The following is a 27930-nucleotide window of genomic DNA, read 5'->3' on the forward strand; positions in this document are numbered from 1 at the left end:
GATGCTGTATTTTTGCTTTGACATATCCAAAACCCTGTTTTATTTCAAAAGAAGTGATTAAGTAGAAGCTTTTCCTTTTGACAGTGATGTATCCTTCCTAAGAAAAAGGAGGTGGATTATAGAAAAAACCTGCATCATCATATTTAAAGTTATACCAATGCTTGGTCATATATTCTTCTGTCTAGGTAGATCAACTTTTGTTGTATTTTTGTGTTTAGTCATCCAATTTTTCCTTTAAAATAAAAAAGCAAATTTGTACTAATATTGTTCTCAATTTTAACACTGATTATACATTTCTCATTACATTCTGCTATTGCACTATATTGAATTAGCACATGATGTGTTGCTCTGCCTCACTATACAACGTGGCTCTCAATCTCATACTCTCTAGTTGTTCCACACAGATATTTCTTACTTATCCAGCTGGACTTTCATCTTCTCTAAGGCAAAGAACACTATTTCCCCCATATATCCTAAGGGTAATTAAAGTACTACCACATATACAATGAATATACATTTCTCGACCCTCCTTCGTTATTCTGATCCTCAACAAAGTACTATAACAGTGATTTTCAAAAAAAATTAAAAAAAAATTTTTGAAGCCGCAAATCTAGTATCCACAATGGTTAAATAAAATGGAAAGGTAAGTAGAAAATATTTGGGGTAAGAATGTATCAAGTACAATTAAAGAACTGAACAAGGACAGGAAACATAAAAAGGATCCATTACTTAAGCAGGTATAACAGGTCCCATTCTGTCGCATTTTCAGTAGGTGCGACAGTTTGACAACAACTAATGTCCCTATAACTCATCTAGTTTAAGAATCACAACTTAAGGAATGTTTTATTAAATGAAAAATTGGACTTGGTCTTGTTTTTTTTTGTATAAGGTGAATAAAGTCTCCAAATAATGTATTTTTCTGAGAGGTCCCCATATTATCATTTATCATGTTACCATAACAGCGTGGATATTAAAGATTAGCAAAAATATCTTCAATTAATTCAAGATAGTTTATGTGACATGATCAGGAACTGCAAGCAGAACTTCTGTAAGACCAAAAGTCTAGAGCTAAATATATAGATAATCCCCCAGCTAGAGAGCGGGCCAACACTCATAGGCTTCACAGGCTATATTACAATTTTGAAGGCATCATGTTGCTTTGTTTACAGAAAACTGATATTCCATATGTAAACTTCTAAGTAATAACCTCAACTACTAGTATATTTACTCTTGATTTAAAATATTCAAGTATTAATGAATAAATATGCTGTAGCCTTATTATCTACCTGAAAGATTCAATTTTAAGGTAATTTAGAATTTATACTTTTGAGTATGACTTCTTGCAAGGGTAACTAGCTAATAGCATTTTAAAGAAAAGTAATTCTTAGCTAGCCTTAAAGAAATTAATAAGACTATCTAACATTCATTTTAAAGTCAGAAGTGTGTATAACAATTTACATTTGTTTTTAAGAAGTTTTAAATTTAAAGCTTTTCCATAAAAAAAATAGGCCATTTTAAATAAGGAAATGCCAATCTGAAAAATTTTACATACAACTGAAATAAAAGCTACAAAACTACAAAATCTTTCCCATTTACTAAATTCAATTACATGTCCAGCTCTTGGTATATTTAATTAAGGCCAGGTACAAGAATTAAGACTTTAGTTCTAGAATTTAGTACATTTTAGGCTTAAATCAATTTGAGACCAAAAGAAATAAAAAAGTTAAATGTTTTTAAACAATGTATTTGTTAACTAAAATTTATTGGTATTAAAATGTTATATATGACGAAAAAATATCAGGACTGAAAATAATCTACCCAGATATTTAAGCATCTAAGTATTTTCTATAATTTTAACTTTGTCAAATAGTGAGGAACTACCCAACTGTTTAAGATACCAAATGCAGTTTGTAGCTTTTGCTGTATTTCTAAGAACCTCAACTTCAAATACCTCAACCTTTTATGGAAAGATAGAAACACAGAACAAATTTTGTATAATAAGTACCCTTAGGGTACTCAAAGGAGACAACAACATTGCTTTTAAGACCAGGTGGGAGGTCATACAGGATACCTCCACTGCTTGGGACCAATGCTCGCTGCTTCCTCCCCAATAAACCAAGACCCTTGTATTCTAAAAATAAAGGAGGGGGGAGCAGGAAGCAGGGAGCAAAAGAAATGGCCACAATAGATGAAAGAAATCATAAGAGCTGGCTAAAAAGGCCTTACATGATCTAGTTCAAGGTCTTCCTTTTATAGATAAGGAAACTATGACCCCAAGAGATGAAAGCCCATAGACTGTGTCATCCAGTGTCACAGATTGTGAAAGGAAGAATAAGAAGATTCAGGTTTCAGACCTCCTTTCCTTCTAGTTCAGTTCACTTTCCACTATCTTTTTCTTCACCATTCTCTTCAACTTCACCATCACATCTCTGGATCAAGAGTCCACAGGGAATGCCAATATCTTAGCAGTTTACCAAAAAAAAATTAACCTTTAGCATCAAAATCCTTTTTCCTAAAATGAATTTACCTAAAATCCTAGGTTATAAAATAGGTAAGAGCAGAGAGTTTTTGAAGTCTAAGTGGGAGGGCTCACCCTCATCCTGTGGCCCTCATCCTGTGGCAGCCCCAGGGGCACCTCTGCAGAGCCCAGTTTGAAAATTTCCCTTTCATTTTCACCTCTATCTACTCTAGCATTATTCTACCAACTGAAGCTATCTTAATAACCTAATTTCTCAACATCTGTCCCCCACCCCCATGGATCCTCATGGGAGCTAATCTTCTTTCTCCATAGATATATATCCCTTGCACATATCCTCTGGCTTCTTCCTGCACAAACTTTTCAAATAATTATGTCCTTTCCTGTCTAAAAACATGTCCCTTGCCGCCTTCAAAATTATTATAATTTTCCTCTTCTAACATACCATCTCCTAGGCATTTATGTATTTAATTTGAACACCATAAAAGTGCTACCATAAAAATATCACTAATATGGCCTAACTGAGCCAGAGTAGAGAAGAGAAGAGAAATATATGGATAACATTACAACATTAACAAGACAATAAATTACAAACTAAATGAGACAATTACTTATTTCTAAGTGGAGACCCTGGCAGGACTACTTTGGTAAGTAGGTAGGACTTGTTTAAAACTAGTGCTAATGGTTGATTATTGAAGTTACTGCCAACCTGCCAGGTTAGAATGATATTTACAAATGCAATATTAATCTATTTATACAGTCCTTACTTGTAAAATGATTTCATGTTGATAAAGTAACTAAGGATAACAGAGCTCCTTTCAGTGGACTCCCACAATGTCAAGTCTATGCTCATTCAAACTTGGGCTCTGTACGAAAGAATCCTCTTATGTGAGGACTGAGTGTTCTATTTGTCCTGAAATAATTCTCATCAGCTGGTACCCAGTATGCATTCAAATTTCATCTGCAGAAGAGAGATAGCATTTTGTAACCACAAAGGACTTGAAGGTAATTTGATTAAGACTGACTCTCAGCTTTTCGACTCAGAGCTTTTCCATAGGAAACTGATTATTTGAAAGAAGACAGTATATAATAGCAGTAACAAAATTTAGAATAGAGAAATACTATAAAGTTTTTTATAAAGGTAAAAACCTGAACTAAGGGCTTCCTTAGAAATACATCTCAAGACAAATACAGCAGATTTCATGAAAAAAGTTTACCAAAAAATTTTATAAATCATTTATGAAATGTAAGATTAGATGTTAAGTAAACATATGATTTTATACCTAATTGCAAATGATTCTGAAAAGAGATAAAATGTGTTCAGTTTGACTGATGTTTAAAGTCAGGTGCTCTTGGGTATAGGATTCCTTTCTCCAAAAACAAATTTATTATGTTTAGGACATACAAAATGATTATGAATTACTTTTAAATTTAAAAATGAAGCATTTTACATTAAATAGTTTAAGTGACCCTTTAAAAATAAATTGCTTTAATGCTCTCTGACATATGCTTAAACAGGTATAATTGGAAAGTAAATAATAAATCCTACTCATAATACAAATACTAAACTCCTAGCCAAAATCCTGAAAAATATACACTGTCCAGCCTACCTGGTCTATTCTGGATGTTCCGGCTGCAGTGCACCAACTATCTTGGAGTGAATCTGAGCCCCAAGCTGGCAACTGCAAACTAGATCTCACCTTCAATAGCATAGAAGTTTTCATCAGAAATAAGCAGTTCTCTTCCCCATACCCACCCACAAAAAAAAAAAAAAAGAAGAATGAAAAGAAAAAAACAATCAAAGCTTTTTCTATCTTGTATCCTTGTTCCATCCTCTAACAGTTTTAAGGGAAAAATATCTCATTTTAAATAGTCATAAGGGGACTTTATTAACCTATAATATCAGCAAAATATTAAAAGCCCTGAAAAAAATGTGTAATCATTATATTAGGCCACATCTAGAAAAAAAAAAGTCACTGAACCAGTGAACAAATTTTAATTCTATGTCAAAAGTCCTAATGTTATTTTTTCATGATCGTAGCTGTACTAACTACATTTGAATATACATACAGCTGACCACAGTTATATTTATGCACAATTACGAAACATTTTAGTTCAGCTATACTGGAGGAGAAACTCATTTTGGTGGCCTGTTAAAGATTAATGAATTAAGGCATTCTTAAGGAGCTGCCAAGTAAGAGCTTCAATATGAATTTAAGAAATACAGCAGGGTTTTCTACACTTTATGAAGCTTATTTTCTATTATGTGTTTAGAGATTTTTTTTAGTCTCAATTTTTTGTATAGGTATTTTATCCTTTGATAATCAAATTATATGCTTAAAAATTAGAGCTTTCTCTTTTTTAATCTGTTAATTTTACCATACTATTACTACTGCCACCCCCAATTTCCTATTTTGAAAGATTAACATTAGAAATAAGGCCATTTACATACCATTCTTACCTGTAAGGGTAAGAGCGTATTACTATTGTTGTCTGTTCTGAACACATTATCTTCAATCCAAGATTTTGGAGTCAGTGATGGAGTAGAGCGAGTAAATTTCGGCGGTGCTATGACATTACCAGAAAACGGTTTCTTCAATGGAGATATCTGATTCATAGTTCCTGGAATTCCCATGTTTCCAGTTCTACGATGATCTCTGCCATGCATTGCTCCCCACGACATACTTCCAGTGCCCCAGCCACTGCTTTGATGGTTGCTCCAAGGAGATTGTTTCAGAAGAGGCTGGGGAAAATACATCTATTTAAATTATAAGCATTTAAAGAGTTTATAATTCAAATTCAAATTTAGGCCTGAGCTAAGAATTTATATGATCTTAAAAAAAATGAAATATATAAAGGCAACAGAATATATCATAACTAGTTTATAAAAAGTAATAAGCTTGACATCTTGCTTATGAAAACATATTCATTTAATGCTGAGTTTTCATACTCTTGTCTACTATAAATTATAATGAATCAAGCAGATATTTCATGACACTCATTAAAATAGAACCATGAAGTTACTTTTTTTTTCCCCTTTAGAGAGAACTGTATAAATGACAGATATGAAGAAAAAAATACTTTAAAATTGAAATTAAATTTGAAGATCCTTACAGATGTAACCTACACTATGATCTTAAAGCAACCATGTTCCGCTAAGCATAGAACTAAAAATATGATCGTTATCAATTAAAATATACCAATCATATGAGTGAAATATCTAGACTTTAGGTTTCTAAAACAAACTGTACCACTGCAAAAGTGGATAATAACATTTGGTGTTATTCTACTGCACAGATTAAAAATGCCTTTTGAGATAGGGAAAATATAGCAAATACGTCTTTTTTTTGCACTGCTTATTCAACTTTTAAGATATTTTATTCCGGTTTTAATGTAGTTTCTTTTAAATTTTCATAGTTTTTACTTCACTTAATTATCTATGAACTGTTAAATAATTATCTGATATTACCCATAAGTGGATACACTAAGATAAACAACTATATACTTTGATCATTCTAGTAAAGATCTTAGTAATACAAGTCTCCATGAACTTTATTCATTTCCAAAAGTAAAGTAATATTCCAAACTCTAACCAATAGCAAGAAAAGTTAAGTCATCAAAGAATGAAAAATTCACCAAGAGGCTACAACTGTAGATTTTGAAAAGTATTAATTGCTAGCAATTTTAGAGTCAATAAGCTTATAATTTAATAATTTTGTGCCAACATTTAGCCAAAGGGAGTATGGGTCGTGCACTTAACTATAAGTCAATAAGTTATTTTAAGTCAAGCACTCTTAATATTAAACCTTATTTTTTTCTGCAAACCTGGTCTGTAGTGCCTATTACTTATTAAAAATGTTTTTTAATGCTAATATAATCATGAATATATACTACCCTTTCCCCCTCTATGTAGTTCAAAAGGATAGCTAAGGGACCACGGACATATTCCATTCTTCAGGACCTTACTTTCATCACTGATGCAGTGTTCAAAGTTCTCTTCCAGTGACCTAAAATTCCATATAACAGCTGTGACCTCTTACACTCCATTGCAAGACCCATCTTTTGACAAAAAGCAGATTATAGTTAAATATGGATCTTGGTATATGGTCTTCTAATGATATACCAAGGCCTTAAGAATACAAAAATACCTACAGATAATTTTCTGTGGCAAGTTTCCAGTTAAAAAACGAAGACCCTGACACCCAAAAGACAGTTGCTCAAGATTATGTAAATCATGGAAAAGGGGAATACTATTTCAAAATTAACTATTTTCAACCCTTATAGGCCACATTCTCCTTCCTCAGGAAGAAACCAGTGATTCAACAAAAACTGTTGTTATTCTGGTTAATTTAAATAAACTGTTAACTGTTATTTTGGTTAAATTAGATAGTATTCACCTTTTTAAAAGGGTAACCCTGAAAAACTTTAACTGGGCAATGGAAAAAGTTATATGAGTACGTAAGTAGTGGTTAAGGTCCAATCTTGCTTCCCTCTCAACCTTTAATCACGAAATTGACCTTAGACAGAATGATCACTATAATAAATGCTGACTAGATCAAAAAAGAACAACAAAATACTCCTTCAATGTCAATTAACCAAACCAGCGGCCACTCAAACGTTGTTTTGAGAGGATAACAAAACAGACCTTGAATCTGAAAGGACCCGGATGAATTAAAAAAACCTGCCTGCTGTGATTTCATAATTATACTACCCACTTAAAATACACACACCCTATCATTCAAGAGAAGATTAAGGCCACCAAAAAAAAAAGAGAGAAAAAAGAAAAAAAGAAAAAGTGGAAGTCTTCTCTTCAAGGTAACACACAAATAGCAGACTCGTTTCGTTTTAAAACCTACAAAATAGTACCCAAACATTAAAAAGCACAGAAAGTAAAACCGTCTTGGAGCATCTCAGTCTTAACCATCTGACAACTCGGGGGACCGACCCACGTCGGGAGGCAGGTGGGCAGGAGGAGCGCGGCCGGGACGCTCCTCGCCGACCCTGGTCCGGGTAGGTTGTGCGGGCGGCAACTGCCTCGCCCGCGACAGGTCTCGCCGGCCAATTAAGAATGACACAAACTCAAAAGAAAAAAAGCTTTTCCGCCCGTTCGTTCATTGGACGACGGCGAAAGGTCACGGGCTGACCACACGCACAGTCTCCGGTAATCATTCTCCTCCTTCCCGGGTTCGCTTCCCACGGCCGCTACCCCCCTCCCCGAGGCCGCCGCCCGAGCCCGCTGGTCCCGCGTCCCCGACCCCAGGTCCTCCGACCCCCGAACCCCGGCCGTCTCGCCGTGTCTCCGGGGCTCGAGGAAGCCGGACGGCCGCTCACCAGGCCAGGGGGCCCCGGCCGGGCCCCGGGGTCGCCCCGTACGAGGTACGAGAGGGACGTCGCACCCAGCCGCCCCCCGCCCCGGTGCCATTCCGCCCCTGCCCTAGACCCACCGCCACGCCGGGGCTTTCGAGGGGGCGCCCGGCCGGGGCCACTTCCAGCCGGACCCGACTCTGGAGCGCCACAGCCCACGGTGGCCACAGCCCTCACGCCCCGCCAGGGTCTGGTGTCCCGAGTCCCGTCGCCCTTTTACGCCCTCCGGGTCCTACTCAGTCGGGCGAGGGGCCCTCGCAGCTGCCCCTCGGGGCCGCGCCGGGCCGAGACCGGTCTCCGGCCGGCCCCGCCCGCGATCTCCCCGGCCTCGCGGCGCAGCCGGGCCGTCGCCCGCCGTACCTGGTGGTGGTTGTAGGAGTTCCTCTGCTGCAAGAAGGCGGCAGCGGCCGCCTGGTGCTGCTGCTGGAGCTGCGGGCTGACGGGTGACCTCCGGCTCTGAGGCTGCTGCGGCGCCGCAGGCGGCGGGGGCTGCTGCTGCTGAGGTAAATTCATGGCGGGCGGCGGTGGCGGGGGCACGGCGGCCGCCGAGAAGGGGCCCCCGAAGCCGCCGCCGCCCCCGCCGCCGCCGCCCGCCGGCACGCTGAGCCCAGCACAGCCGTGCGGGGACACGGGTGAGAAGCTCGGGAAGAAGGCCGGGTTCATGGACGACGGCAGCCCGGGGTAGAAGCCGTTCTCCGAATCGGGGCTGGGCGGCGGCATGGCGCTGAGCGAGCCGCCGCCGCCACCCGGGGTGGCGGCCGACGAACCCGGCTGCGGCTGCGGCGGCTGCTGGGGCGGAGGCGGCGGCTGCTGCTGGGGCGGCGGCGGCTGGGGCTGGGGCGGCGGCGACGCGGTCTGCACCGACCAGGGGGTGCCGAAGCCGGGCAGCGGCGGCGGCGGCGACGCGGAGCCGCCTCCCCCTCCGCCGCCGGGGGGCCCCCCGCCCCCGCTGCCACCGCCGCCGCCGCCGCCCGGGTGCGGAAGGTCCGGGCTCTGCAGGCTGCTGAAGGCGCCCGCGCCGAGAGCCCCGCCAGGCAGGAGGTTACTGGGACTGTTGAGCAGAGGATGGTTGGGGGACTCCATGGAGCCCGGCGCGGGGTTCACCGGCGGCGTCGAGGGGGCCAAGCCCGCATTGGGGGGCTCGGCGGCGCTGCCCTCGCCCACGGCCGGGGTCTTGCGAGGGCTGCCCGCGCCTCCGTGGCGGCGCCGCGGGGCTGCAGGCGGCGAAGGCTGGAGCTGCGGGAGCGGGGGCAGGTCGGCCGGGCGCTGCTGCGGAGCGAAATCCTGCGGCGGGAGGTGCTGCGGGTGCGGGAGGCTGAACTGCTGCTGTTGTTGCTGCTGTTGCGGCTGGCGCTGGGCGAGCTGCGCCGGCTGGAGGAGCTGGCTGGGCGGCGGCGGCGAGCTGAACCGGCCGGGGCAGTGGAGCGGCGGCGGCGGCGGCTTCGAGTCCGGAGGGTGGGGAAGGCGGGGAGGGCTGAACTCTTTCCTCTTCTGGCTGCTCAGCTGCTGCTGCTGCCGCTTACTGAAGTCCTGCGGGGAGGAGGTGCGGCAGCAGCAGCAGGAGGAGGCGGAGGAGGAGGGGTGGTGCAGACTCGGTTTGAAGTCCTGGGAGGGGAGGAGGTGGGTCACACCCGCGTTCGTGCCGCCGCCGGGGTGGTGGTTGGGGAGTTTCTCCGTGGCCTCCGCCCCCGAGAGTGGCCGCGCCGGCTGCTGTGTCAGCCTCAGCAGCAGTTCATCCTGCATGGTCTGCTGATGCGCCGGGAACGGGGAGGAAGAGGAAGCGGTGGCGACCGAGCTGTCCGCGCCGCCGCAGCCGAAGGGGATAGGGAAGGGGGAGGCGGCCTCCGAGAAGCCGGTGACAGGCAACGGCGGCGGCGAGAGCGGGCCGAAAGGCGTGGTGGAGGGTGACGGGGCGGCGGCCGCCGCGGCTCCAGCGGCGTAGGGACGGTACGCCCCGCCGCTGAACAGGGACCCGGGACTGCTGCTTCGGAGCCGGGCGGTTTGCAGCACCCCAAACCCGAAGTCCCTCATTTATTAGGCCGGCGGCAGCGGGAGGAGACGCACCCCGTCCGCTGCCCCGCCTAAGAAGCCGCCGGATCTGGGGCGGTGCGGCCTTGGTGGAAGGAGGGGGAGTCAGTGAGAGAGGGACACCGTGACTGAGCCAGGGGCACCTACTTCGGCCCCGCCACCCCTCGCGGCAATGACCGCCACCTCCCGAGACCTGCTCGGGCGCAGCCGCCGCCGCCGCCGCCCTGGCCGCTTAAGAACCCCGGAACGTGCGTCAGCGCCACCTCACAATCGCACCGCCCCCCGCGGTGCGCCCCGGCACGCGCGGGCTCGACGCCGCGGCGCCCCCGCTGCCCCGCCCCCCGTCCCGCCCCTTATTAATATGCAGGCTCGGCCGGGGGCGCGCGAGCGCTCTTGGGAGGGCGGGAGAGCGCGGGCGCGAGCGGCGCGTCTCCTCGGGCTTCCCCTGCTCCTGGGGAAAGGAGAGGCCGGTTGAGCCGGTGGGCTGCCGAAGAGGCCTGTGCGCCCGGCGCGCGCGCACGAGGGCGAGCACGCGCGGGGGGCGCGGACGGTTACTGGGCAACCGCCCCTCCGGGCTCGGGGTCCTCGCTGAACCTGCAGCAGGTCGCACGCGGTACTTTCTCCCCGTCCAGTCGCCCTCGGGGCCCTGCCTCCTTGTCACCTCCGCTTCGTCTTCGGTCATAGGAGCCTTGGTCGCAGGGACAGGGGCTGCCCTAGGCAGCGCTGGCCCGCCGGGGAAACTGAGGCCGGTTAGTGGCTTTCAGTGTCGGCGGCCGCTCGTGTCCCGCAGCGCGAGGGAGCGGGGACCCGGCCCCTGCTGCCCTCCGGGGTCTGCGCGGGAGGCCTCTGGCCGACCCGCCTGTGCGGGGCTCCGCCAGCCTTGCTGACTGCGGAGCGCGTCGCCCACGCCTCTGGCCCCACCGTGGCCCAGACTCGCAGCCCTCCTCGTCGCCCTAGAAAGCACCTCCTTTTCGCTCCGGTTTCTGTTTTTAGCCTCTCGTGCCGAGTACTGTTATTCACCCTCCCGCAGCCGCGTGAAAGTATGTTCTGTAGGGTAAACACGAAGGCCCGGCCATATACCATACATTTTCACTTAAGTAATGAGGAACAAAGTCCCTGGAACCCACCGCGGCTCCGTGCGGTTATTTACACACAGACATGCATATAATAGGTTCCGAGGCGAGCTCCCTTGGTAACCCTGGGCCCGCTCCAAGTCCTCCTGTTTCAGAAAGCGTTTCGTGTGTTGCCGTCGGGACTACAGTGGGTGGGATTCCTCCCCACCACATTCATTCTGGCATCCCCGCCCCTTTCCCCTAGGGAGACTCTAATTTAAACATTTCCGAAGCTTTATGAATTTCCAAGGGAGAAAGATTTCTCACATCAGGGGGGAAAAGGAGGTTCTGACTCAGCAACAGACTTGTTGAGACTTGCAAAATGGAAGGGGAGAGAGAGCTTTCCATGGTAGAGCTCTTGTTGGAAGCAACAGAAGAGGAACTAAACCTGTGTATTTCCTAAAGAAACATTTTACATAGAGAAAAAATATATATATGAGGGTCTAGGTAAAGGAAAAGCAGAGGGATCCATACTAGTAAGATATGGATTTCATGTTCCTGTTTTGCAATTTTAACTTTTTCTTGGCGTTTAGAGAAGTGAAACTATTGAAAGAATCCTGGAATACAGGCTAATAATCTCAAAAGCAATTGAAAATGGGTTCAGATTCTATTTGATTTGGATTTACAACTGAACTAAGATTAAATATTATAAATGAGCACACTCTTACTGATGTAGGCAAGAGTGTACACTTTTATGAGTCCTCATTCTCTATTAGTTAAATTTCATCCCCTTTTTACTTTGCTTTTGTTACTTCAGTGTTTCAAATTTATATAAATCAGAATAAATACAGAAGAAAGAGAAAAACATTGCAAGGGGAAAATATATTCCATGTATAATATTTATGTTTAATATCCTGTCTAATAAACTAAGTTTGACATTGCCTTTAAATAAGGAAAAGGTACGTTTTAAAACAAGTCATAAATCGTTTAGAAATCAGTGGGTACATAGAAAATTGGTTTGAGTTAATAATCTCAAAACCATTTTTAAAAATCAAGCAAAATATAAAACTGGAGAATTCCTTTTTTATTCTAAATTACAATGTCTAGAAGATAACCTGAGCTCTTTAGAATTAAAAATATAAATGGCCATTTTCACAGCACCTATTGACGTATTACTATTATTCATTAACCTATTTTGCACGGAAAATATTCAGCAACTGAGGCATATAAAGTATTGAAATGAAGAATTTTATTTCTAAGTAAAGTTATATTTGATTGGACTCATTTGCAGATCCAATGACAAATCTTGAAAATGTAGGCACGAAAGTTAGCTCAATCATCCATTAAAATTGCAGTTAGTGCAATGTAAGAAGAGAGAGCATACGTTTAAAAGCTAAATGGTGCCATTCTGGGCTGAAGTTTGAATAAAAACAAGATTTCTTAGTGTGCTGAGACTGGTTTTGTTTTAGAGCATTTAGAGCTCTCCAAAAAGGAAAAAGCCATCAAGTTTGGTATTATGTAATAAGGTCAAACTCCATATTAAGTACACTAAATTCTGAAGTTCCACTGCCAGATCCTCTACTCACTGCTTTAACATCTGAGAGAGTGTTGTGAGGGTCCTGCTTTTTATAGCAAAGAAAGTTATATTCTGAAATCTAAAACTTTTAAGCTGGTGAGTGTCCCATCATTGAAAATATTCCAACATAAAGGTTTCCTATAGTGGAGGTAGGAGTGGGTGGGAGAAGAGGGGTTGTGGACCTCTAGCAGGTCTAAAGCCAAGTTCTTATGAATCTATATTCTAATCATATTTACATGAAAGTATGTTAATTGTATGGCCAGTAACTCGTTCCCTGAGTTTAATTTGACTGTCCCTTGTTCATTTCCTCCCACTGCCCTGGGCCAGTGTGTTTAAAAATATTTTGCTGCAACCCAGGACACACACATACACCTGAAATAAAGCTTTTATTAAGCAATTCTTACTCTTGATACATGCAACAAGCTCTTTTAAAATTTTACTTTTTAAAAGAATTGATCACTGAATTGATCTCAAATCACTAAGCTGATCTTAAGACCCACATTTAGGTCATGAGCTGAAATTGAAGAACACTGTCATAGAAGACTATTTCACACTTTCTCTATTTTAAAGCCTCCTCACACCTTCTTCTGTCCTCACTGTCAGCTGCTGAGCTGGCTTTCTATTTCACTGAGAAACTAGAAGCAGTTACAAATCTTCCCCAGGTCCTCACGGCTCCCTTTTCTAGTCACTGCCTCTGTCCCTGTCCACCTCACCTTCCTTCCTGGTGTGTGGAAGGCCTGTCCATGCCCCACCTTCCCGTCTAAGGCCAGCCCCTCTGCCGGTACACCAGCTCCTCCTCCCACTTGCTCAGGACACAGCTTCATAGACACTCCAAATTTAACAGGCCCCAAATTGAACTCCCCACCTTGTTAATTCCCATCTGGGTAAGCACCACTCCATTGCTGTAGTTGCTTAGGCCAAAAACCTTGGAGTCGTTCTTGACTTCTATTTTTGTTACAGGATATCCAAGCCATCATTACATACTGCTTTGTCCTACCTTTAATTTATAACCAGAATCCAACTACCTCTCACCACTCCCACCTCAAGCAACCTGGCCCAGGCCACCATTTCTTCTGCCCTGGATTGTTGCTCTCAACTCCTAACTAGTTTCCCAGCTTCTGATCTTGTCTACAGTCTATTCTCCATGAAGCAGCTGGAATGCTCCTTTCAGACAGATCTCATCATCTCCTCTGATGAAATACTTATCAGAATAAAAGTCAAAACATTTTCAATAACCGAAAGGTTCTTCATGTTTGCCTCCTGCCCCTACTAATCCCTCTGACAACTTCTACCCCACAATAGAATGCTTATTTCTTTAATGTGCAAGGCCAAGTCGGCCCCAGGGACTTTGCTCGTGCAATTCCCATTGTCTGGAATACTTGTCCTCCTCAATACCAACAGGGCTCACTCTATCAGTTTTCTCATCTCTCTCTCTCACTTCTTTTAGGTCTCTGCTTAAGCTCACTCTTCTCAGTGATATCTTTCCTGCCCGCCATTGTAAAACAGCAGCACCCTCCCTCCATTCCAGCCTCCTTCTCCCCCTGTAGGTGGTTTGATTTTTCTCCATCTGGCCCACTATGTACTTAAATTGTTTATCTGTCCTCCCTGTTAGTTCACAAGCTGCATAAGGGAAGATACATTGTTTTGTTCACAGTTGCATCCTCAGCACCTAGAACAATCCTGGCACACAGTAGGCACCCAAGAGTTGTCAAATGCATGCACTGAATGAAGGCATCGTGGAATTAACAAATAGCAGTTTTAAGAACTAATAGCTATAAATATACTGTAGTAATATGAGAGTCCATTTATCAGTTGCTTGTTTGTTGGCAAGAGCTATCCAAACGCCACCCAGATGCTCTTAGGAATTATAGGCAAGGCAAGATAGTTACAGGCATTGACAGGATATGTGAGTGAGGACAGACAGGGCAGCTCAGGATTTTAACACAAAGGAATAGATAAACCTGGACTCCAAGAGGCAAGACTTCTGTCTTAGGAACATGGAGAAGGACGTAACCTCCAGCACAGGGATTCATTACAGGAACTTGAGCAAAGACAGGGAATCAAGACTCCAGCTCATAGAAACAGTGAACCAGTTTAGGCAGCATGGCAATGAGGCCAATTTGATGCTGAGCCTCCATGATGCTGGTTTCTTATTGCTGCCCAGCCTGTGAATGTGTCTGATCCCACAGGATGGGAAAGGATTAGTCATTAGGTGGGAGCTCATTAGTCTTGGCTTTGGGTTGGAGGAAAAAATAGAACTTAAGGTCTAGATTGACCCTGTCCAACTTCAGGGTGCTTTATTGACACAGTATCCCAGTGTAACACCATCTTCAATTACTTCTGGTTCTTCCTCCACTTTTCTAAACCTTCCTTCATTCTCTCCTCTACCTTCCTCTCTCTTTACATATCCCTTTTATGTTGGAGTTCCTTAGCTTATATTCTTGGTCTTCTTCTCTACTTCTACATACTCTTTCTAAGTGACTTTATCCACTATCATGTGTTCAAATATCATCTGTCTCAGACCCATGAATTCAATGTGTCCATACCTGAACTTACCGTCTTCTCCCAAACCCACTCCTCCTCTTTGCTCCCTATCTGGCTGATGTCATCATCACAGAACCAGCTTCTCAAGCTGGAAACTTGTTATCCTCTTCTTCCCTCTCTCACCCTCCAAAAACAATTGCTTACTATACTCTGTCAGTTCTGCTGCAGAAATGTTTCTCAAAGGTAGACCCCTTAGCCCTTTCCCTTACCGAAGTCTTAGCTCTGGATTTTTTCTCTGTCCTGCTCTAGTGCACAGCCTCTTAGCTGGCTTCCCTGCCAGTTCCTCTTCTGAATCTCTTCCCTTTAATAGTCCCAAAAAAACAACTATGATCCTGTTACACTGTCCTGTCAATAATCACTCTCTAGCTTCCACAGTATCAAGTCCAAACTTGCTAGTAGACAGGACCCTTCAGAACTTATTTGCAACTTGCCACTTTGCCTTTATCACCTGTCGCTCTCCATATTACCAGATTCTCTGAATCAGCCATGTCATTTCATAATTCTGGGCCTTTGCACATGATGTTTCTAGTTCCTGGAATGCCTCTTTCCATCAGCTAATGCTTCCTTTCCTTTCAAGACCCAGTCCAAATGCCATAGCCTTTCCTGACTCCCCCTGGACAGTGAGTTGAGGCCTGTTCTACACTCTTAACATTGTCGTAATAATTTTTTTTACTGTTATAACGTGTCATATGGACATAACAAGGAAACAATTATGTTTCCTTGGCTATCTTCCCTTTTAGACTGTGAGTTGCTATAGGTCATGGTTTCCTTTATGTATCTCTGCATCTTTCTTGCCTGCCACAGTACCTGGAACATGGTTCCCAATAAATTTTTATTGATTATTAATTGCCCAATTAATACTGTAGGAAGGATGAAAGGAATGAGAGAAAGAAGAAAGGAAGGCAAAGAAGAGGGAGGGAGGGAGGGAAGGAGGAAAGTGTTTCCAAAGCACACTTAAAAGGAGATGTACCATTTTCTAGAAAACTGTAGCATTATTGAGTTATGGTTGCTGGAGGAACAAAAAATAAAACAAACAGACCATAACGAATAACAAAAAATCTCACTTCCCTTCCCAGCATTTTCTTTGATAATACTAAACTGAAAGCTCCATTCTTGTTATTACAATCTTCATTCTGCTTACTCTGCCATTCCATTTTGACAAAGGAAAGTATCTGGAATCTTCCCCTGATGATAAAGTGTAGCCCCCAAACACAATAAAAGGTTTTCCAGATGGTGTTACCCTTTTTGAAGCCTGGGAGATTTGTCATTCAACTCCAGTGTTCCCGTATAGGGAAGAAGCCTTCAGTCTCTCCAGTAATTCCTGCCATGATGCTATTGGGCTGCTTATGTAGACTGACTTAATTGTTCCATTCTCACCTTTTATCTTTAGGCCTAGTCAACTTGATTAGATTACAAATCTTTGGAGACAGTGGCCTTATATATTTATTTTCCTAGTTCTTCTTGATTCTTTTATGTATCCATTAACTATCGAGTGCTTACTATGTGCCAGACACTGCCAGGCACTGGGGATACAGCTATGAACAAAACAGAAGACACATATATTATTCTGTGCATAGTCAGAGATACTGTAAATAAATGTTTGCTGTTGATACTAGTTATGATAATTCCCAGTCCTAATTATCTTGACAGATTCATGAACAGTGAGATTCGAGGCTGAAACTGACCTACTAAATTGGAGTCCTACATGCTGCAACATCGCCTTGCTAGTCTGGTCATGGGTGGAGCCCTGGGATGCATGTGGGATATAGAGGTAAGGAAAATTCATCAAGAAGGCAGAAGAAACCACACACTGAAACACATTGTAGTGCTGGCTTGCAATGAGATTTTCATTTGTTTTCTCCCATACTTGTCACAATATATTTTGTGAGTAGATAAAGCAAAAGTAAATAATATTTCTATTTTACAGTTGGAAAACCAAAACCCAGGAACAAAATAATTTGCCACAGGTAGTTTCCATAGCCTGGGCTTAATGCCTCCATCTCCCCATTTCTCAGTCTCCTGCTTCATTACTTGGACATAAGGCTATCACCTAAAATACGCAATATATTTGAGCAAAACAGAGCTACGGTGACAAGCCCTAAAAACACTGGTGGCTAGTCTACCAAAGGATAAAGGATGGAAAGGATAACCCTTGAAGCATTCTCAGTAACACCTAACTAAATGAATAACAATTGGCAGTAGTGACTCAGAGTGAAAGCATCTTATTTTCAAAATTCATATCCCATGAAAATTCAGAAATAGTCCTCAAATGTGCTTACTCATTCTTCTCCTATTAGAAGAATGAGGTCTGACAGTATATATTTGATATACTGCATTTAACTCTTTTCTTTCACATTCTGGAAAGCTAACTCTTTTTATTGATAAATTATTCTATGCAGAGAAAAGTGAAGATGCATTTTGACTAAATACTTAGCCTTTATATAGATGAAGGGTGTTACATCTATCAAATTTGATCTTAGAAGATTAAAATTTGTAAATGTTTATTTTGGAGACTATGAATGTTCAATAAAAAAGAAAAAAAGGAGGGTTACCTGGTAGGAGGCATTGATATCAGCCTTTGTGCAAAGGCTGATTAAGTGTAACGACGGTGGATGGAAAGCTTTCTGAAGAAAGGGGGTGGTTTGATTTTAGACCAGATTTGTACATCAACCTGACTGCTATCAATTTACTTTTACCCACTGTCTACTTTTTGTCTACATAGTAGTCTAGGAGTTTATGTCGCCTTGCTTCCAAGCTTCATTTATAAAGTGTACATCATTGTATTGAGTTTGCAGACCATATTCCATAACAATACAAAGAAAAATAGATGTCAATTTTCAATAGAAAAATTATAGGTAAACTTTTCTGAAAAAAACTTTAGAAGATTTTCATAAAGGCATAAATCATTCATATGAAAATGCTTATGTTTTAGGCTGCTCCATATTTAACTCACATTAAGGGACATGGAGGAGGGGTATGTTGGACACAGTGGGGCCTATGGAGTCAGAGACCTGACGTTTAGTCCCAAGTCTTTCTGTTACTGTGTAACTTCAGCAGTTAAGCCTTGGGAACCTCAGTTTTCTCATCTTTGAAGTGAAGGAAGCAATGACCGTCATCTGTGAAGTGGGAGTTGTTGTGAAGATGATTAGCAATATTTTATTATTTTTTCTTTAAATTTTTTTTGTGAAAAAGTTGTACTAAGTGAAATCCCCACCAGCAATATCAGACTCTGTAGGATTCCCCATATGCACACCCACACTGGAAATTCTCAGTAGTTTATTGTTTGTTTGTTTGTTTTTAACATCTTTATTGGAGTATAATTGCTTTACAATGGTGTGTTAGTATCTGCTTTATAACAAAGTGAATCAGTTATATATATACATATGTCCCCATATCTCTTCCCTCTTGCGTCTCCCTCCCTCCTACGCTCCCTATCCCATCCCTCTAGGTGGTCACAAACCACCGAGCTGATCTCCCTGTGCTATGCGGCTGCTTCCCACTAGCTATCTATTTTACATTTGGTAGTGTATACATGTCCATGCCACTCTCTCACTTTGTCACAGCTTACCCTTCCCCCTCCCCATATCCTCAAGTCCATTCTCTAGTAGGTCTGTGTCTTTATTCCCGTCTTACCCCTAGGTTCTTCATGACCTTTTTTTTTTTCTTAGATTCCATATATATGTGTTAGCATATGGTATTTGTTTTTCTCTTTCTGACTTACTTCACTCTGTATGACAGGCTCTAGGTCCATCCACCTCACCACAAATAACTCAATTTCGTTCCATTTTATGGCTGAGTAATATTCCATTATATATATGTGCCACATCTTCTTTATCCATTCATCTGTTGATAGACACTTAGGTTGCTTCCATGTCCTGGCTATTGTAAATAGAGCTGCAATGAACATTTTGGTACATGATTCTTTTTCAATTATGGTTTTCTCAGGGTATATGCCCAGTAGTGGGATTGCTGGGTCATATGGTAGTTCTATTTGTAGTTTTTTAAGGAACCTCCATACTGTTCTCCATAGTGGCTGTACCAATTCACATTCCCACCAGCAGTGCAGGAGTGTTCCCTTTTCTCCACACCCTCTCCAGCATTTATTTTTTCTAGACTTTTTGATGATGGCCATTCTGACTGGTGTGAGATGATATCTCATTGTAGTTTTGATCTGCATTTCTCTAATGATTAACGATGTTGAGCATTATTTCATATGTTTGTTGGCAATCTGTATAACTTCTTTGGAGAAATGTCTATTTAGGTCTTCTGCCCATTTTTGGATTGAGCTGTTTGTTTTTTTTGTTATTGAGCTGCATGAGCTGCTTTAAATTTTGGAGATTAATCCTTTGTCAGTTGCTTTATTTGTAAATATTTTCTCCCATTCTGAGGGTTGTCTTTGGTCTTGTTTATGGTTTCCTTTGCTGTGCAAAAGCTTTTAAGTTTCATTAGGTCCCATTTGTTTATTTTTGTTTTTCTTTCCATTTCTCTAGGAGGTGAGTCAAAAAGGATCTTGCTGTGATTTATGTCATGGAGTGTTCTGCCTATGTTTTCCTCTAAGAGTTTGATAGTGTCTGGCCTCACATTTAGGTCTTTAGTCCATTTTGAGTTTATTTTTGTGTATGGTGTTAGGGATGTTCTAATTTCATACTTTTACATGTACCTGTCCAGTTTTCCCAGCACCACTTTACAGACAAGCAAAAGCTGCGAGAGTTCAGCACCACCAAACCAGCTTTACAACAAATGCTAAAGGAACTTCTCTAGGCAAGAAACACAAGAGAAGGAAAAGACCTACAATAACAAACCCAAAACAATTAAGTAAATGGGAATAGGAGCATAGATATCAATAATTACCTTAAATGTAAATGGATTAAATGCTCCCAGCAAAAGGCACAGACTGGCTGAATAGATACAAAAACAAGACTTGTATATATGCTGTCTACAAGAGACCCACTTCAGATCTAGGGACACATACAGACTGAAAGTGAGGGGATGGAAAAAGATATTCCCTGCAAATGGAAATCAAAAGAAAGCTGGAGGGCTTCCCTGGTGGCGCGGTGGTTGAGAGTCTGCCTGCCGATGCAGGGGACATGGGTTCGTGCCCCGGTCTGGGAAGATTACACATGCCGCAGAGCGGCTGGGCCCGTGAGCCATGGCTGCTGAGCCTGCGTGTCCGGACCCTGTGCTCCACAATGGGAGAGGCCACAACAGTGAGAGGCCCACGTACCGCAAAAAAAAAAAAAAAAAAGTAAGCTGTAGTAGCAATTCTCATATCAGACAAAATAGACTTTAAAATAAAGACTATTACAAGAGGCAAAGAAGGACAGTACATAATGATCAAGGGATCGATCCAAGAAGAAGATATAACAATTGTAAATATTTATGTACCCAACATAGGAGCACCTCAATACATAAGGCAAATACTAACAGCCATAAAAGGGGAAATCGACCGTAACACAATCATAGTAGGGGACTTTAACACCCCACTTTCACCAATGGACAGATCACCCAAAATGAAATAAATAAGGAAACACAAGCTTTAAATGATGCATTAAACAAGATGGACTTAATTGATATTTATAGGACATTCCATCCAAAAAAAACAGAATACACATTTTTCTCAAGTGCTCATGGAACATTCTCCAGGATAGATCATATCTTGGGTCACAAATCAAGCCTTGGTAAATTTAAGCAATGTTTTAAATGGAGAGTCTTCTATGACGTTTGACGCAGAATGTATGTTTAAACAAACAAACAAATCTTGACTATCATCTACCATGCTGCGTAAGGTAAAGAGTAGACTAGAAGGCCAGCTAGAAGAACCCACTGGTAGTCCTGTGGGGGGCAGGGGGGGTTGATAACAAAAACAAAAAGTTACCAAAAACATGCAAATGGATGGTGGTAATGGTAGTAAAATCCCATTAACAGAAATGGAAGGATAAGTCCAAATGAAAAATGGAAAAGGTGAGGAGGCTAAATTCTTCCTACATTTGAAAGGAAGAAAGAAATTCTAAAAGTTAAATATCTTCAATGACTATTTAATCTCTAAGGAAAACCAGTGATGTAAACAGGGCAAACTCAGCCTTTACGGGCAGAACTGAATTCCAATACTAGTTCTGACACCTACAGGGTGGAGTGTGTTAACCTGGGCAGGTTAACCATTGTCAGTCTGTTTTCTCCTCTGATAAATAACATGAAAAATACCTAACGCCATGAGAGCACTGGTCTTGAAACTAGGATCCATCCGGATCATCTCAGTCCAATGAAATATATTGTGAGCTACAAATGCAAGCTACATATATAATGTGAAATCTCTTAGAAGCCACACTGAAAAAAGGAAAAAGAAGTGGGTGAAGTTAACTTGAGTAATATATTTTTTAACTCAGTATATGCAAAATATTATTTCATCATGTAATCGATATAGAAGTTATTACTGAATTTGCAGCATCTATTGAGATCGTTGTGGTTTATTCTCTTAATATAATGTATTGTACTGATTGAGTTTCAGATGTTAAACCAATCATTCATATATATATATATATATATATATATATATATATATATATGATTACACACATGACCAAGAGGAATTTCTTCCAGAAATGCAAGCAAGATTGGTTTAACATCTGAAATATATATATATATATATATATATATATATATATATATTGCTGGATTTGGATTGCTAGTATTTTGTTGAGGATATTTACATCTGTATTTGTAGGGACTATTGATCTGTAGCTTTCTTTTCTTATCATGTCTTTGTCCTGTTTTGGTCTTAAGGTAATACTGGTCTCATAGAATGAGTTGGGAAGTGTTCCTTCCCCTTCTAAATCTTTGTAAGAGCGTCTGAAGGATTGACATTAATTCTTTTTTAAACGTGTGGTAGAATTCACTAGTGAAGCCATCTAGACCTAGACTTTTCTTTGTGCGAAGATTTAAAATTGCTAATGAAACATCTTTACTTGTTTTAAGTCTATTTGGATTTTTAATTTTTTCAGTTTCAGTTGTTTGTGTTTTTCTAGGAATTTATCCATTTCACCTAGGTTATCTAATTTGATGTCATATGATTATTCATAGTATTCCCTTACAATCCTTTTTAGTTCTGTGAGGTTAGTACTGAGGTCCCCTCTTTTATTCCTGATTTCAGTGATCTGGGTCCTTACTTTTTTTTCTTGGCCAGGCTAGTTAAAGTTTAATTTTGTTGATATTTTTCAAATCACTAACTTTTGATTTCATTGATGTTCACTATTATTTTTATTCTTTATTTTATTTATTTGTGATCTAATCTTTATTATTTTCTTCCTTCTGCTTGCTTGTTTTAGCTTATTCTTCTTTTTCTAGTTTCTTAAGGTAGAAGTTCAGGTTATCAATTTGAGATCTTTATTCCTCTTATACTTATAGGCATTATAGCTATAAGTTTCCCTCTGACTGCTGTTTGAGCTGCATCTCATGAGTTTTGGTATGTGTGGTTTTATTTTCATTTATCTCAAATTATTTTGTAATTTGCATTGTGATTTCTTCTTTGACTCAATTGTTATTTAGGAGAGTTTTATTTAATTTTCACATATCTGTGAATTTCTCAAATTTCCTTCTATTATTATGACTTTTCATTTCATTCCATTGTGGTCAAAGAACACTGTATAATTTAAATACTTTTAAATTTATTGAGGTTTGTTTTATGGCCTCCTAACATATACTCCTAACATATCCTGGAAAATGTTCCATATGCACTTGAGAAGAATGTATATTCTGCTTGTTGTTGATTGGAGTGTTCTGTAGAAGTCTGTTATATTTAGTTGGTTTACAGTGTTTACGTTTTCTGTTTCCTTGTTGATCTGCCTGGTTGTTCTACCCATTGTTGAAAGTGAGGTATTGAAGTTTTCAAATATTATTGTTGAATTGTCTATATCACTTTTTAATGTATGTATTTTACGTCATGTTTTGGGGCACTCTCTTGTTAGATGCATTATGCTTATAATTATTTTGTCTTCATGATGGACTGACCCTTTTATTATTATGTCCTTTTTTGTCACTAGTAACAAAATTTGTCTCTAAGTCTATTTTGCCTTATACTACTGTAGCCACTTCAGCTCTATTTTGGATACTCTTTGTATGGGATATATTTTTCTATCCTTTTACTTTCAACTTATTGTGTCTTTGAATCAATTATGTCTCTTGTGATGGCATGTAGTTGGACCATGTTTGCTTCATTTGACCATTCTCTGGCTTCTGACTGCACAGAGACACACATTCTTATTAGAGGAATGATATTATCATTATTTCATAAACTGTATACTCATTGCTTTATTACAGATTTGATACTGAGAGCTAACATATTGCTTTACCTTTTTTTATAATTTATGAAAATGGATTAATTATTCATATTAGATCTATATTATTTTAACCTTGACTACTTTTTATAATCTGTCTTACAGGATTCATTTTGCAACTTATTTCTCATTGTTTTTATAATGTTTCTTGCAGTGCTTATTAACATATGTATTTGAATTGAAATAATAAAAGTGGAATTTTTCTGAAAGTGTAATTCGGCTTATTGTTTGCCATGGATATTTTTGTAAATTGACCTAAATATACAGCTCCACAGTTTTGATATAATATATATGTATAAAATCCAGGAAGAAAGTATAGTGGAAATGTGAGTTGAAATAGACAAAGAAAAGGCCTAAAATTTCCAAATATTACAAAATAGTTTTTCATATATTTTTAAATAGCTGGTCTTGAGTATTAAATTATTATAATATTCAAATTTCATTTGATACATTTAAAATGATATAGTAATTATATTTAAAGTGACAATATTAAATATATATTGAAAATTACATCCTTTGTGACAATGTAAACTTATGATAAAAAATTTAGATACCTTAAAATGTACAAGACATTTAAAACTGTTCAAAAATACATGATATTGTTTAAGTGTTCAAAATGTCTTCGGGTGATTCTTGAGGAAAAATGTTTGAAGACCAGGTCAAAGAACAAAGGCACTCTAAATTCATCACCTCTGGTTGCCTTATTTACTTCTATATTCCCAGTGCCAATCACATCTCCATGATTGAGTGACTGAATGAATGTCCTGAATGGATAACATTACAAATTACACACTTGCTGCCTAGAGAAAGGATGACCCTGGAGGTGGATTTTTCCCTCTCTAGGCTAGATAATTATTAGTTGGTAGGTAGAGAGAGCGGGGTCCTGATGGAAATGAGGAAAGGATACCTACACTCCTGACTTGATAAGACAGCCTTGGGTGAGTAACTTTACCCTTGTCAGACTCCAGCAAAATGAGAGAAAGATTGATACCTAGACTTAAGGGAACTCAATGAAGTATTATATTGAGATCCATATATAACAATCATCTTGAATTCTATAAGCATTTTCTGAGAATCTACTTTTCCATCACTGCTAGGCACTGGGCATGCAAGGAAGAAGACAGAGTATAAAGAAGTCTACTGAAGCAGGATAAGTGGTGTAAGAGAAATATTAATTTATAGGTTGAATTATTTGAAATTACTGTTATTTGGCCATTTTTGACCTACCAAAAATAAGGTAAATCATATGGTTCAATCTACACGGTATGTGTAAATCTAGGATAAAGAGCAAGAAATCCTGAGAGATTCTGGTTAATCAGGGAAAGCAATATGTAGTCATTGGCATTTGAGCTGGACATTGAAGGATGAAAAAGAAGGATGGTGGATGGATAGCTGGCAGATAGGATATCTGAGATAACAGGATCAAAACAAGAGCAAGAGTAGAGAGAATTAGAAGGTACATGTGTATTCTGGAAAGGTACATTGGGTTTCCTTTTTGTTGAGGGCTGAGAACTGTGAATAAAATAGAAACGAGCCCGAGGTTTGAGTTAAGAGTCCTGTAGGCCTAAGAAAATGCTGTTGAGTCAGCAATGGGAAGCCACTGAAGGCTTACCACAGGGAGTACTGTGAACAGATATAAGCTTTAGAATAACTCAGGTGGGTGAATGGGGAATGAGTGATGGGTAGGGAGGTTGAGACTGGAGGCCCAGAGATGCATAGGAAGCTCCTGCAACGTCAAGATGAACGCAGTAGATGTGTATATGGGTTGAGAAATGGGGCATGCTTCTCAGACAAATTTATCATGGTTTGGTCATTGATTAGGTTGAGAGATTAGTTGTAAGAGGTATAGGTTCAGGAGTGGAGGAAGGGAGTAAGCTACTTGGGGATATCCTGCAGTGAGTGTAGAGTTCTGCGCTATGGGTCTTAGCTCTGAAAGTAGATGCAGTTATCAGGGGAATTTGCCTAGGAAGAGCAGGGAAACAGAGGAAGGCAGAAGGACAGAGCAGGGGATTAGGAATGGATCTGTGCCCTGTGCTTAACCACATTTTATCTTCATCACAACACTTGTTTACCTCAGTGTCTACCCTTCGCACATCTGTGAGACCTCCAAAGGTGGGAATTAGATCTTGTCTATTCTTCAGCATTCTCAAAGCTCATACATAGTCAAGGAATAGATACTTAAAAAAGCCCTTGCTGTTTAGCACAGGGAGCTCTACTCAATATTCTATAATAACCTATATGGGAAAAGAATCTGAAAAAGAATGGTTATATGCATATGTATAACTGAATGATTTTGCTGTACACCTGAAACTAACATAACATTGTAAATCAACTATACTTTAATATAAAATAAAAATTAAATTTAAAAATGTCCTTGCTGAATCAAATCTTAACGTTTTATGGAATGTTTTCTAGGTTCTTGTCATTAAGTGCCATACAAGTGCCCTTCCATTTCATATTTCACAGATGGGGAAACAGAAGCATGCACTTATTCAAGGTCACAATTAGTGAGTGGGAGCCTGGATTTGAACTCAGGCAGTCTAACACCAGAGGCTGCTGGCACAAAACTCCCATGCATGCTCTGGAATGAATAGTCAGAGTGACATCCGTTTGGCACTTTACAGTTTAGGGTTGCTCTCATAGTCAGTTCTAATATCCTCAAAGTAACTTGGTGAGATGGAGGGAGGGGAAAATCTTATTATTGAATAAATGAAAGTTAAGTGAATTCATGAGGAAACACAGCTAGTAAGTGGCAAAACCACGCAAAGCCACCATCTTCTGAGTTACAGCCCTGTGTTCCATTTCAGTCTTGTTTCCTGTGAGTCCAGTTGTCTGTCTTACTGCTCAAGAAGATAGAATGCATCAGCAAGTGGCTAGAGAGGCGGGCTGTGGAAGAAGCAGAAATACCTCTTGACTAGCTGGACATGTTTCCTTGAGGGATTTAGGAACTTCATTCTGGTAAGACTATAAGGTGTTTGTGGGTCAGACTTACTTGTGAAAGCTAATGTGAATGTGAATACGAATAGTCTCTTTTATTAGTAATCATGAATGCTCAATATTTAGGCACAACTCACATGTAAACAAATGATTGGTTTGTTGATTTTAGATGTAAATGAAAAGTAATCTATTGACTTATCTATTCACCATTGCTGGGGACATAAACTGGAATCTGTCCTTAGGCATAATGTCAGGGATCCCTCTACAGTCTAACCACCCCAGCCTCTTTAGAGGCCTCTATGGTTCATTTACTGAGGAGGGTAAGATTTGCCCTCTTAATAGGAGAATGGAAAAGAGAACGATGGATATTAAATTTCTATAGGCGTTTGTCTAACCTAATCCCCTACCACACATAGACTCTTCTTTGATGGCTGGTCTCCTTAGATAGGAGAGACTCATGAAAGATTTCAAAGGAACTGAAAACGAGATTGATAATAAGCTTCATACTTGTGTTCAGCTCATTTCACTTTAGAAAAAGAAAAGTGTCGGTGCCTCTGACAGATACTACCTTGTTTGAATTTTATGAGTCCTAGGCAAGGTTGGCCTGTCATTTCTCTGCCATTATACAAGATTGGTTTTCTTGCCAAGTTTCACCATTGCTAATATAGACTCTGAAGCAGCAAATACCACAGAGGATTCGTAGATGAGACATCTTCTGTTTTGTAAGTAGACGTGTTTATTTATACAGAAGGTGAAAGTATATCCTCAGTGTGACCAATATATTTAGTTCCTTAACTTCTAAAATAAGCACTGTTTTGATAATTATAACAGAAGCACCTACATTTTTCCTGTTTAAAGAAGGGACTAAATTAGTAGTTCTTGTCTATAGTATTAACTAACATATAATATTAACTATTAATTTATAATAAATATAAATGTGTATTTAGGACTCTCTACATGCAATGTGATATTCTAAATATTTAATCCACTTTACAACTCTATGATAAATACTATTATTGTTTTCATATTAAAGGCAAGTAAACTGAGGCACAGGACTGTTAAGCATCTGGCTTAAAACTGCAGAGCTAATGATAGAGCCAGAATCCCAGGGGTCCTGATATTAACTGTGCTAAAATGTTGTGAGTCTAATGACTTTGTCTCCACAAAACTGGAAAAGACTTCTGAGAAGTGGTGGGACATTATAAAAATCTACTAAAGATGGGAGCAAATTTAGGAAAACGGAGAGCTAGAGAACTTACAAAGTTTGTAAATGAACGCTCTCTTGTATAGCTTTGAGGGATTCTTCTCCCACTTCTCTCTGACCTTAGGGTTTCAATGAAATCTTGAGCAGGGTCTCTCGATGTAGCAGAGGCATGATGATGTCTTAGGTTTATGAGAAGCTGATGGCTTTGTGCTAGCATGGTTTTCCTGTTGGTCTTACTGAAACCAGCAACCATAGATTCCAACTGCTTCATTCGTGCTCACTGATGACGCCCCTCTTCTCAGTTAAACACCATACAAATGGATACCATTCCTTCATTGTTCCCTTTCTCCCTTCCTTCCATTCTCTAGGTCAATGAAATTAGTTAAACGAGCCTGATTCTGTGCCAGGGGTTGATGATT

At 40.8% G+C, this 27930-nt stretch overlaps 1 protein-coding gene and 1 long non-coding RNA gene across 9 annotated transcripts in view; one reads left to right on the top strand and one right to left on the bottom strand.

Annotated features, from left to right (window-relative positions):
* The window catches only part of CPEB2 (cytoplasmic polyadenylation element binding protein 2), a 63981-nt gene extending 54110 nt beyond the window's left edge, over positions 1–9871 (bottom strand). For 2 of the 8 annotated variants that reach the window (XM_029235056.1, XM_029235057.1), the window contains exons 1-3: positions 8201–9871; positions 4938–5219; positions 4087–4176 (exon numbers count right to left, since the gene is read on the bottom strand). In XM_029235056.1, the coding sequence (XP_029090889.1) occupies positions 4087–4176; positions 4938–5219; positions 8201–9871 (2043 nt within the window). Of the gene's footprint in view, positions 1–4086; positions 4177–4928; positions 5235–7421; positions 7476–8200 lie in introns of those variants that run through there. The other 6 variants (XM_029235061.1, XM_029235059.1, XM_029235060.1 and 3 more) reach the window with 4 other exon arrangements.
* The window catches only part of LOC114902642, a 58426-nt gene continuing 38142 nt past the window's right edge, over positions 7647–27930 (top strand). The window contains exons 1-2 of the long non-coding RNA XR_003795566.1: positions 7647–7852; positions 16691–16811. This is a non-coding gene — a long non-coding RNA (uncharacterized LOC114902642). The remainder of the gene's footprint in view (positions 7853–16690; positions 16812–27930) is intronic.

The sequence above is a fragment of the Monodon monoceros genome, unplaced genomic scaffold, assembly GCF_005190385.1.
Source record: "Monodon monoceros isolate NGI ecotype Baffin Bay Population unplaced genomic scaffold, NGI_Narwhal_1 Super_Scaffold_20, whole genome shotgun sequence".
Classification (NCBI taxonomy): domain Eukaryota; kingdom Metazoa; phylum Chordata; class Mammalia; order Artiodactyla; family Monodontidae; genus Monodon; species Monodon monoceros.